The sequence below is a fragment of the Arvicola amphibius genome, chromosome 10 (genome assembly GCF_903992535.2).
Source record: "Arvicola amphibius chromosome 10, mArvAmp1.2, whole genome shotgun sequence".
Lineage (NCBI taxonomy): Eukaryota > Metazoa > Chordata > Mammalia > Rodentia > Cricetidae > Arvicola > Arvicola amphibius.
In genome coordinates this window covers 93,020,696-93,032,735 of record NC_052056.1, presented here as the reverse complement: position 1 = coordinate 93,032,735, position 12,040 = coordinate 93,020,696, and the positions used below count along the sequence as shown (strand labels likewise).

Sequence of the window (12,040 nt, the reverse complement as noted above, 5' to 3'; positions counted from 1 at the left end):
CCATAATAAATAAAAATTAAAGATTTTGACAGGGTTGGTATTATAGGCATGTACCGCCTCACTCAGCTAAATATATTTTAAAATATGGTTAGCATATACATTGCATATCCAGAACAATATATGTAGTATTCATAATGATTTGAAAAAACATACATGAATGCTGTCATGCTACAACTTGCTCCCTGGAACGTTCCTTTTCCACCTAACCATTTCTGGATCTTTCATGTCAACCCATATAGCTCTCATTTATTCTAGCCAAGCTCGAGTCAACCTTCAAAGGAGTTTCATGTTTATTCTTCCGTCTCTCTACCAATGGGAAGAGCCTTCTGCAGTTCTGTGCTTGTTACTCATGAGTAGACATTTCTATAAGGAGATCTGCCAATGGGCAGTACAAAAAAAGATGAGTAGGAACTAGAGCACATGAATGGTCGGTGGTCTTTTTTCTGACCCCTCACAGGGGATTCTAGGCAGGTGCTCTACCACTGAGTCACACCCCAGCCCCTCACTGGGGGATTCTAGGCAGGGGCTCTGCCACTGAGCCACACCCCAGCCCCTCACTGGGGGATTCTAGGCAGGGGCTCTACCACTGAGCCACACCCCTGCCCCTCACTGGGGATTCTGGATAGGTGCTGTAGTGCTGAGCCATTCATTCAGCTCTTAATCAGTTTCCAGTTTTAGTTTCTCATGTATTTCGTGGGCAGCTTTGCACAATCGTTTCCTGTATGAATTTCTGAGATCCTGCTTCAGGGTCTGGCTCTGCATGAATTGCTCTTTGTCCCATAAAGTCATCGGTGCATAGCGTACAACTCTTGTTTTTTGCTAAGAAAGGGAAGATGGTATCTCACTGTGACTTTGATTCACATTTCTCCCTGATTACTAATGAGATGTGAGCATCTTTACACAAATCTGACTGTTCTTTTCTGTTCTTTTGGTTTCTTTTGTTGTTAATTGGTTTGCCCCATGCTCTGTCAGGTCCTTTGCTTTAACAAAACATTTTTAAGCTTTTTTTCTTTCTCTCTCTTCCTCCCTCCTCCTCTTTCTCCCTCCCCCTCCCTCCCTCCCTCGCTTCTTTCCTTCCTTCCTTTTTTCTTTCTGGTGGTGGAAGTGGAACTCAGAGTTAGCACATGCTAACTCTATATTCTACCATTGGAGCCACCTGAAATTGGTTCTGTCCTTCTACCATCTGGGTCTCTAGGATCGAACTCAGGTGAACAGGCTTGACAGCAAGTGTCTTTGCTCACAGGCCATTATTTTTTCCTTCCTTCCTTCCTTCCTTCCTTCCTTCCTTCCTTCCTTCCTTCCTTTTTCAGACAGGGTCTCTCTCTCTCAAAACTGTTTTTTGAGACAGGGTTTCTCTGTGTAGTCCTGACTGTCCTGGAAACTAACTCATTTTGTAGACCAGGCTGGCTTTGAATCTGGAGATCCACCCGCCTCTTCCTTTCCAACGCATATGCCACCACCGCCTGGCTGAGACAGGATCTCTTTATGCCCTTTGGCTGTCCTCGAACTAGGCTGTAGACCAGGCTGGCTTCAAAATAATTGGCGATCCACCTGTCGCTGCCTCCCCAGGGTTGGGCTTGAAGGCGTGGACTACCACGCCCAGCTTTGTTATTTTGTTTCTAACCCTTTCTTTCATTGTTTCCTGAAGTCTACAGAAAAGACCGCTCTGTCATCAAGCACATTCGTATGGGAACTTTTATTCCCCCCCCCCGAAAAAAGCTTTATCCAAGTCACATAAATAAAAAAAATCATATTAAAAACTTAAAATAGCAGGGTGCGGGGCAGAAGAATCAGAAGTTAGCCTCAGATACACAGAGAAATGGAGGCCAATCTGGGTGTATCATTTGTCTAACAGATGCAAGGCCCTGGTTTCAACCCTCAGTTCTGCACAAATAAAAAGGGGGTTAAATTAATTAGGAGAGACTGGCCTGTCGGTGGCCGGTCGGTGGTGATGCATACCTTCTTTAATCCCAGCACTCAGGAGACTGAGTCAGGTGGGCAAGGCCAGTGTGGTCTACAAAGTGAGTTCCAGGACAAAAAAAGAAAAAAAAGAAAGAAAAAAAGAAAGAAAGAAAGAAAGGAAGGAAGGAAGGAAGGAAGGAAGGAAGGAAAAAAAGAAAGAAAGAAGAAAAGAAAGGAAAAGAAAAAAGAAAAGAAAAGAAAAAGGTGGGGTGGGATGGGGTGGGAAAAGACTGTGACGTGGGTCTCCTTATCTCTGGGTGTTCCTGGTTCCTCTTCTTGCAACCCAGGCATTGACGGGAAATGCACAAAAAGAGCTCTCAGAAGCCCCAAAGAGACTGTTACTAGGAAACTGGTCTTGCAGGTGCTAGGGCAAGATTCAGAAGCTTTCTCACGCCTGCCAAGCGCCCTGCTCGCCCGCGGTGTCTTCCGCCCCCGCGCGGCGGCATTGTGGTTCTGCATCCGCGCGGAGCGCTTCTAGGGCTTGCTCTGGGGATGCGATCCTGCTTCGCCAGCAGGGATCCAGAATAGCGACCCCTGGTGTGGTACAAGGCAGCATCCACTGGTTCCTGCATGCTACCAGCTGTTCACCCTCAGCGTGGGGGAAACTCCAAGCCCTCACAGGCCACAGTGCACAGCCCAGAGTGCACTCAGTTGATGGGGAGAGAGATGGGACAGGGAGGGAGGTCTGGGGCTGAGGACAGAGGGGTCTCAGTTGGGGAAACTAATTTGGGGCTCCTCCTGCTGCATATCTGCTACCCTCGGGCCCATCCTGGAAGAAAGGCCATACATCTTCTATCTCCTCCTCCCTTCTTTGCTTCCTTCTTCCCTCCCTTCCTCCCCACCACCAGTGCCTGGCAGGTAAACTAGACTGATTCTGAAATGTACTCTGAGCTGTTTCCCTGGGGGTTCCAGCCACAGGTTGCCCAAAGCCAAAACGTGCTGCGAATACACCCGCTGTGATTGGCTATCCTGGGCTACAGGGTGAGTGTGTCTCCAAACAAAAGCCAAATCAAAATAAAAAGGCTAGGTGCCGTGGCTCATGCCCATCATTCGATTTTGGGGAAGTGGAGGCAGGAGGATGAGGAATTCAAGGTCATTTTTTAAAGAATTTTTTAAAATATTTATTTATTATGCATACAATATTCTGTCTGCGTGTATTCCTGCAGGCCAGAAGAGGGCACTAGACCTCATTACAGATGGTTGTGAGCCACCATGTGGTTGCTGGGAATTGAACTCAGGACCTTTGGAAGAGCAGGCAATGCTCTTAACCTCTGAGCCATCTCTCCAACCCCTCAAGGTCATATTTGACTACATAGCTGGTTTGAGGCCAGTCTGTGCTACCTGAGACCTTCTCTAACAACAGCACCATAAATAGATAAAAAGATCATTGATAGATAGATAGATAGATAGACAGACAGACGGATGGAGAACTGACCCTAGGCATCAGCCATCTATCTTGTCCGTGATTACCATGTAGCCAGATTTGAGCTGAGGTCTCAGAGGAGCTGGAAAGGGATCTAGGGAAAGGGACAGTGGCTTATGTGGCAACTGGGTCCCCATGGTAACTCTATCCCCTCACCCTGTGGCATCTGTGAGGTCACCCTGCCTCCCTGGCTGGAGGAATGGATGGAGGCCAGACATGGAGGCCGCTCCCCGGGTCAGATCCGGCCTCCTTAGAATTCTGGTGCAGGTTGGGAGGCTCTGTGCGATGGTAAGCATGGTGGGGAGAGGGGACCTGTAGAGATTCAGCGGTTCCTAGCCACCAGGGAATAACCAATGAGCTCCCAGAAGCCCCGTTCCCTGAACTACTGTGGCAATCTTTCTTCCCCTTCCCCTTATTTTTTCTATCTTCCCCTTCCTTCTTTTTATTTATTTATATATATTCTGAGACAAGGTCTCATTATGTAGCTATAGCTCTGGCTGTCCCGGCACTTGCTATGTAGACCAGGCTGGCCTTGAACTCCCAGAAATTTACCTGCCTCTGCCTCCCCAGTGCTGAGACTAAAGATGTGCTCCAATACACCCAGTCCTTTCTTTCCTATAAAAACATTATATTTGATGCGTGTGTGTCTGTTTGTGTTGGGAGTCAGTTCTCCCCTTCCATCATGTGGGTCCTGGGGATCGAACTCAGGTTGTCAGGCTCGGCAGCAGGTGCCTTTACCTGCCGAGCCATCACACTGGTCCTTCCCTTTCCCCTCCCTTCTCCTCCCTTCCCATTTCCTTCTGGTGTGAATGGGTGCGGGAATGGTGTATGGCCATGTGTGTGGGTATGATGTATGTACACGTGTGAGCACGATGTATGTACATGTGTATAATGTACATGCCTGTGTATGTAATAGAAGCCATAAGAAGGCCCTGGATGCCCCCCTCGATCACTCTACTTTATTCCTTTGGTCCTCTGAGCTTGGAGCTAATGGGTTTTTGCTTATTTTGTCTTATCTGGCAGCTTAGCAAGCCCCAGAGATCCTCCTGTCTTCAACATCTTGGGTGCTGGGGTTGCGGGGATGCCCTGGACCATGCCCACACTGGCTCATGACTGTGGGTGCTGGGACCCAAACTCAGCTCTACTCTTCAGGCCTGAGCAGCAAGCTCTCTTAACTGCTGAGCCATCTCTCCAGCCCCCACTTCTCATCTTCATCCTCTCTCTGACCCTCGCTGTCTCACTGTGTGGTCCAGGCTGGCCTCAAATTCACAGAGTCACTGTGTAACCTAGGCTGGCCTTGAACTCCTGACCTGCTGGGACAACAGGCCTGTGCTCTGATGCCTGGTTTCTTATCTTGGTCCTTCAGAGCCTATAGTCCCTGGACTCTGACGCTCCTGTGGGTCAGTGGGTCCAGGCTGATGATCGCTTCTGTCACCTGTGGGCTGGAGGCTGGAGGCTCTACCAGGGAGGCTTACTCCTCAGGAAGACATTCTCAGTTACAGCCTCATCCCCTATAATCCCACTCTTGGCCAGCCTGCCCCTCAGATGAGAGACCTGGAAATCTTAAGTCACTCGTCCTTTACCCCTCACAGTAGGCCTGTCATCACACTGTCACCCCTCCATGTCTCAACATCCCGCTCTGTCCCTAACGATGCCGTTACTTCCAGATGCCCTCCTGATGCCAAGGGCAACAATGGGCAACCCCATGTTGGCTGGCCTGTACTCAAATCTTATAGGGCGAAGGGGGATGTCACATCTGCTTATCTATTTGTTTTTATTAATTACTACTATTATTTTTTTTTTTTGAGACAGGGTTTCTTTGTGCAGCCCTGACTGTCCTGGAACCCACTCTATAGATCAGGCTAGCCTTGAACTCACAGAGATCCACCTGTCTCTTCCTCCTGAGTGCTGGGATTAAAGGCGTGCGCCACTACCACCCAGTTTGTTATTATTTATTATTATTGTGTGTGATGTGTGTGATTGTTGTAGCACCCGTGTGGAAGTCAGAGGAAGATTTTTGAGTTGGTTCTCTCCTCACTTTACACGGGTTCCGGGGTCATATTGAGGTCACCAGGCTTGTGGGGCATGAGCATTAACCACGGAGCCATCTCTGTTCGTTCCTTGGTTTCATGTAGATTAGGTTAACTATGAACTTCCTATATAGCCAGAGTACCTTCTGCCTCTACGTCCCAACTGTTAAAACTTTAGGCATACGCCATCTTTCTTGGTTTCAACTACATCTGAGCTACATCCCCATCTTGGAAGTCACACTTTAAAGATTATAGGCTGGGCGGTGGTGGTTCACACCTCTAATCCCAGCATGCAGGAGGATCTTTGTGAGTTTAAGGCCAGCCTATTCTACATAGTGATCTCTAGGACAGTCAGGGCTACATAGAGAAACCCTGTTGCAAAAGAAACCAAAATCAAATAAATAAAGGAGAGACTACTCCTGTGTATTCACAAGTAAACTGGACTTGGCCCATAATGACTGGGCAGCCCCTATGTCTAAAGCACAGGTTGGGGCCCACCGCAGGTGGGTGGCGCTGTTGCGCTGGTAACACCGGCGTCTCCATCTTCCTGCAGCTGATCCAGAACCGCAGGCACCTGTACGACTTCCTGCTCCTCAAGATGGCCGCCTTTCAGCAGTGGGTGCTGGGACTGGCCCAGGAGGCCCGGGGCTCTGGCGGCGACCAGGCTCGCCTGCTTCCGGGAGTCATCATAACCTGTCCCCTGAGCTTGGCCCTTCAAGCTGGACTGGCATTGCTTTGGGTCCCCCTGTGGTTGCTGCTCTGGGGACCCAGGTTGGCATACAACATCGGGCTGGGCTGCACTCGTACCGTGAGACTGGCCCTGTGGCACTTAGGTGTCTGGGAACCTCTGGGCCTGTCTGCCACCACCTTCAGGGACCTGTGTATCTCCTGTCTGCATGGCCTGATGCTGGTGGCCTTGCTGATGCTGCTGTTGACCTGGAGGCTGGTGCAGAAAGCCCATCGCTTTACTCTGGGCTGGTTGCCCAGCCAGGTAGGTTGGCAGGTATTCAGACTGCAGATGGTGATAGGCTGGAGACTCTGGACATGAGCAAGGCTGCTCAGTACCAGCCATGGGCAGGTCCTGGGGGCCACTCAGCATCCTTTTTATTTTCTTAAAGATTTATTTATTATGTATACAGTGCTCTGCCTGTATGTACGCCTGCATGCCAGAAGAGGGCAGATCTCATTAAAGACAGTTATGAGTTACCTTGTGGGTCCTGGGAATTGAACTCAGGACCTCTGGAAGAGCAGCTAGTGCTCTTAACCTCTGAGCCACCTCTCCAATCCTTAGCATGCTCTTTTCTTTTTAACTTATTCTTATTTTTTAAATGAGGGTGTGTGTATGTATGCGCGCGCGCACGCAGGTGTCCCCAGAAGCCAGCGGAGTTACAGGCAGTTGTGAGCTACCTGACGTGGGTAATGGAGACTGTACTGAAGTCCCCTGTAAGAGTAGTACATGTTCTTATCCACTAACCTATCTCTCCAGCCCCATAGAATGTTGCAAAAAAAAAAAAAAAATCCAAAGCCTGTATTATTTGTGTGTGGGCATGCTTGTGCCAGTGGGCATCAGGGAAAATCGGGATTTGTTTCTCTTCTACCTCGTGTGTGCCGGGGCTCAAACTTAGCTTGCCGAGCCATCCCTTCGGCCCTTACCAATGCTCTTGCTTGCCTGGACCATCTTGCAGAATTCTGTGTTGCTGGAAGCCCTGGCCCGGCTGAGACGGCTCTACTTGTGGGTGGAGCACATGACCACAGTCACTTCCTGGAACCTGGCCTATCTTGTCACTTGGACCACCTGTCTTGCTTCTCACCTGCTTCAGGCTGCCTTTGAACACACAGCCCAACTGGCCCAGGCTCAGGAAGCCAAATCCCAGGAGACCTCAGGGCCCCCTTCGCCTCAGTTCTTAATTCCAGAGTCCTCCACCACTGAGGCTGGGCCCTTCCCATCCCAGCCTGGAACCCCCGGAGAATAAATGTGTCCCCCACCTGCCTTTCGGACTCACCAGCCTTCTACCTGTGTCGTATGTGTGCATGTATGGATCAGTGTGTACCTGTGCTTGCGGGTGTACATGGATGAAATCCCAGGCCCAGGCGCCTCTGGAATGGAAATCATGTTCCCCAAGTGCCTTTCAGGTATCACATACCAACCTCCTCAGACACTTCACATGCCATTTGGCTTGTCTCCTAGCAACCCCAGCATCTGGCTTGTCTATCATTTTCCATACAAGAAAATTGAGCCTCGGGGATGTGTCCAAGCAGGCTCAGGCCTCCAGGTGGTGTTGCTTCCCGGGCCTCTAACTCTGTGCCCTTGGTTCTCAGTTCTCCAGGGATTTAAAGGGAACTGGGCAGTTAGAAACTCTGGCCTCTGGGGGGTGCCAGGGCCCCACAGTTTAGACATGTAGAAAAATTCTTTGGAGTATCACTCTCAAGAAAGTCTGGGAGTGGCTCATTCATTCTCTCACACAAAGGTATCCCTCTACCCACGCATCCTTCATCTCATCCTTCATCGACACAGCTGCCAATCCATCCACAGGACCCTCCCTCCCTCCCTCCTCCCTCCCTTCCTCCCTCCCCCCTCCCTCCCCCCTTCCTCCCTCCCTCTACATTATCCCTCCCTCCACTCAAATTTCCCCCATCTATCCACCCCCCCAACCATCTCAAATCCACCTACTTATCCCCAAATGTATCTCCCCACTCCTCCTTCCGTTCCGTTCATTCACACATCCACTAGTCTGTTCTATCCTCTATCCAAAAACGTCACATCGTGGAAAGACTGTCCATCTTCCTCACCCCAGGCAAGAGAAGACTTAGTCTCCACAGCCTCTCACCGGTCCTTCAGACACATTTGAGTTCAGGCTCTGGCCCTGGCCTTAGGTGAGGGATTCTTCTGAAAAAGGAGGAAGGGCTGTTTTTCTGAGAGTCAACCATCACCTCCCACCCCTTCCCCTAGCTCTAGACCTGGCACCCATGTGTATGTGGGGAGGTTCAGAGAATTTTGGTCCCCCCACCCCACCCCATTCCGCATTGTCAGGGTAGCTAATGCATCCCTTGTGGCTGCAAATGGTCCAGGCTCGCTAGATATGTCTTCCAGGTCCTTCCCCCAGATATAGGAAGCAGCTTACTGGCCTTCAAGAGACAGCTGAGTGGGTCCCTTTCTTTTAAGGCAGAACAGTTACTGGGGGTTGTGGGAAGGGCTACAAGTTCCCCAGTAAAGGGCAGCCTCTTCTAGATCCCAGAGTCGGGGAAACCTGGGTTTCTACACACCACCCTCCCCAGGAATGTTTCTGAGATGCCTGGGCCAAGGTAGGCTTCAGGGCACCTGGGCCAGAACCGAGTGGGAAAACAAGTAAAGAGGGGTTCAGAGCCCAAGGAGGGACAAGAAGGGAGGTGACAAAAGTTCGAGCAGGCGGTGCAATGCTAAGCAGGGTGGGGCTGGGGGCTGGGATGGCATCAACCCTGGCATTGAACTGTGACAGTGTATATGTGATCCTGGCATGTTTTTCCTTTTAGTAGTTCTCTCTCTCTCTCTCTCTCTCTCTCTCTCTCTCTCTCTCTCTCTCTCTCTCTCTCTCTCTGTGTGTGTGTGTGTGTGTGTGTGTGTGAGAGAGAGAGAGAGAGAGAGAGAGAGAGATGAGTTGATGAGTTCATTATGTACACACACACACACACACACACACACACACACACACACACACACACACACACACACAGGCAGGTACTTGTGGTGGCCAGAGGTTGTCCCCTCATCACTTTCCACCTCTCTCACTGTGTCTGAAGATTGCTGCTTTTGCTAGGACTGGCTGTGGCCTGGGATCCCTGGGACCCACCTGTCTCTACCTTCCCAGGGCTAGGATTGCAGTCTGTACCACACACCGAGCCTTTTTTGGGGGGGGGGGATTTGGAGGTTTAAGCCAGGTTTCATAAATACAAGGCACATACTTTATTGAGCCATCTCTACAGCCCTTATTTTATTTTATAGTTTATTTTTGGACACAGGCTCTGGCTACATAGCTTAGTCTAGCCTCAGATTCCCTCAGTTCTCCTGCCTCTGGATCTTGAGAGCTAGGATTACAGGCATGCACCACCATGTTTGCTAACTTTTATGTTTATTTACATTTTCTTTTGTGAGGCAGGGTCTTATTATGTAGCCCAGGCTGACTTCAACCTCACAAACCTCTTGCCTCAGCCTCCCAAGTATTTGTTTTGTGTTGTTTGTTCTTATTCCTCCTGGAGATGAAATCCAAGGCCATTTCCAGGGTAGGCCAATGTTCTACCACTGAGTCACACCCTAGCCCCTCTCTGGGGGATTCTAGGCAGGAGCTCTACCACTGAGCCACACCCCAGCCCCTCACTGGGGGATTCTAGGCAGGTGCTCTGCCACTGAGCCACACCCCAGCCTCTCACTGGGGGATTCTAGGCAGGTGCTCTGCCACTGAGCCACACCCCAGCCCCTCACTGGGGGCTTCTAGGCTCTACCACTGAACTAACTACACCTTGAATCCTATGACTCTGTCCTTGCCTTCCCAATTGGTCTTAGATGAGGCTCTGCCCTGTTTTGGCCTCTGTTTTCTCGTGGAAGGAGAGCCCCCCAGGCCTCCCCGCCTCCAGTGCCCCAACAGACTAGTTAGGCCTCTTGTATACACAGCCCTGGCCACTGGACCTTTACACAAGCTGCAGGGAATCTGACCCTTGGGATCCCTGGCCCCAGGATATTGCTGTATTTGCTTTAGCATCTTTTAAAGACCCTGGTGGCCTGGGGCCAGAATTCCGGAGAAAGGATTAGAATAGCCTCCTTCCTCTCTCCCTCTCCCCTCCCCCACACTGTTATATTATCCACCAAGATGGACAACCAACACTCTTCCTAGGACCAGCTGTGTCTGTGCGAGAGATTCTCATGAATGGGCTGGTTGACTGTTGGCATTCCCTCATAGAATGAGGGTGGGGAGGCTCATGGAACCCACTCACCTGATACCCTCCCCCATTTGTATGCAGTTCTGCCCTAATCATGCAGGGCTTTGGGAGGGCTAGCGTACACAGGCTGGGGAAGACCGGGGGAGAGGGGCACCATCTTATACAGCCACAGAGGCGTCATGAGCCATGGAGGGTGCAGACCTTCCAGGGTAGCTGCTTTGGGGTCATGCATTCTCCTGTCCATAACCCTTCCTCAAGCTTTATGGGTAAGCCTAATAGTTCTCTGGGGTGAACTTTGGTGGAACGGAACTTTGGGAGAAGGAATAAATGCTCATATTTCCCCTGAGGGAAGGAATTTTAGCAGCACATGTCCCTGTGTGAGTGGGGGCATGTGGACCACGGCGCACGTGGAAAGTCTCAGGTGTTGGTCTTTGCCTTGCAATAAAATGGGAGGTGGGGCCGGGAGGTGGTGCACGCCTTTAATCCCAGCACTCGGGAGGCAGAGGCAGGAGGATCTCTGTAAGTTTGAGGCCAGCCTGGTCTACAAGAGCTAGTTCCTGGACAGGCTCCAAAGCTACAGAGAAACCCTGTCCCGGAAAAAAAAAAGATGGTGGGGGATGGCTTTAATCGCAACACTTGGGAGGCAGAGGCAGGTGGATCTTTGTGAGTTCGAGGCCAGCCTCGTCTATAGAGTGAGTTCCAGGGCAGTTAGGGCTATATGGTGAGACCCTGTCTTGAAAAACAAAACAAACAAAAACAAACCAAAATAAGACAGTCTCATGCTCCCCACTTTATACACCAGGGCAGCTGGTCAAGAGAGTCTCATGTCCCCCACTTCCTACCTCACTCCAGGAGCACTGGGGCTGGCTGGTACTGTATCTGGCTTTATGTGGGCTCTGGAGATTTGAACTCAGGACCTTATGCTTTTGTGGCAGGCGTCTCCACAGAGCCATTGCCCCAGCCCTTCAGATGCCTCATAACAATGCATAAAGCAGATGCCCTGGACTGAGAACACCTTGGGTTGGAGTCTTAGCTCTAGACAACTTTAGCTAGGTAAAGTGACTGGGCAAATCAAACCTGCATGCCTCAGTTTCCCTACTTGTGACTAGCTACGGCATGCCAGCCCTCACAGGGCTATTGTTTAGTCTCTACATGCGTCGTGATGCTCCCAGCTGACCCCGTGGCCCTGGCTGTCTCCTCTAGATCCACTGACTTCCCAGTGGCCGAGGGTCACCAATTCGTCTTTCTCAGGCCTGGAGTGATGGAAGAAAGCAAGTGGGGAGTAGTGGGGAAGGAGGGGAGGCCGCAGGCAGTGGGGGAACAGGCGGGAGGGCTGGCGGGCAGTTCCACGCAATCTGTCTGCTATGCAGCCTCGGCCCGGCCTGTATTTATTTATGCTTCGCGTATATTTATACCAACCCCTTTCTCATTATTACGACAGGAAACGGCTAGAATTGTTACATACCTGGCGGCCTAGGGGTCTCACTCAGCCAAGACACACAGGGCCCTTGGCTGTCCCGCCGTGATTGCCAGAGGGCCCCCATCTCCAGTCTCTGGCCCTTCACTGACCCTCCTGCCAGCCGCGGCTTCTCAACCTTCTCTCCTCTCTGGGGCTGTAGCCTGGGTAAGGAGACTGATGTTTAAGTTTCTCCCTGTGTCCCTGGTCCTCACCCTATCTGACTCCAAAGAACGCAATGACTTCAGAAGTTATATA

General features: G+C 50.8%; 1 protein-coding gene across 1 annotated transcript; it reads left to right on the top strand.

The window, feature by feature from the left end:
- The first annotated feature begins 3,601 nt into the window (after nt 1-3,601).
- On the top strand, nt 3,602-7,388 carry Tmem270 (transmembrane protein 270). Its single transcript, XM_038344628.1, has 3 exons — nt 3,602-3,673; nt 5,969-6,406; nt 7,101-7,388. Exons 1-3 carry the CDS (start codon nt 3,602-3,604, stop codon nt 7,386-7,388), a joined length of 798 nt encoding a protein of 265 aa, XP_038200556.1.
- The last annotated feature ends 4,652 nt before the right edge of the window (nt 7,389-12,040 follow it).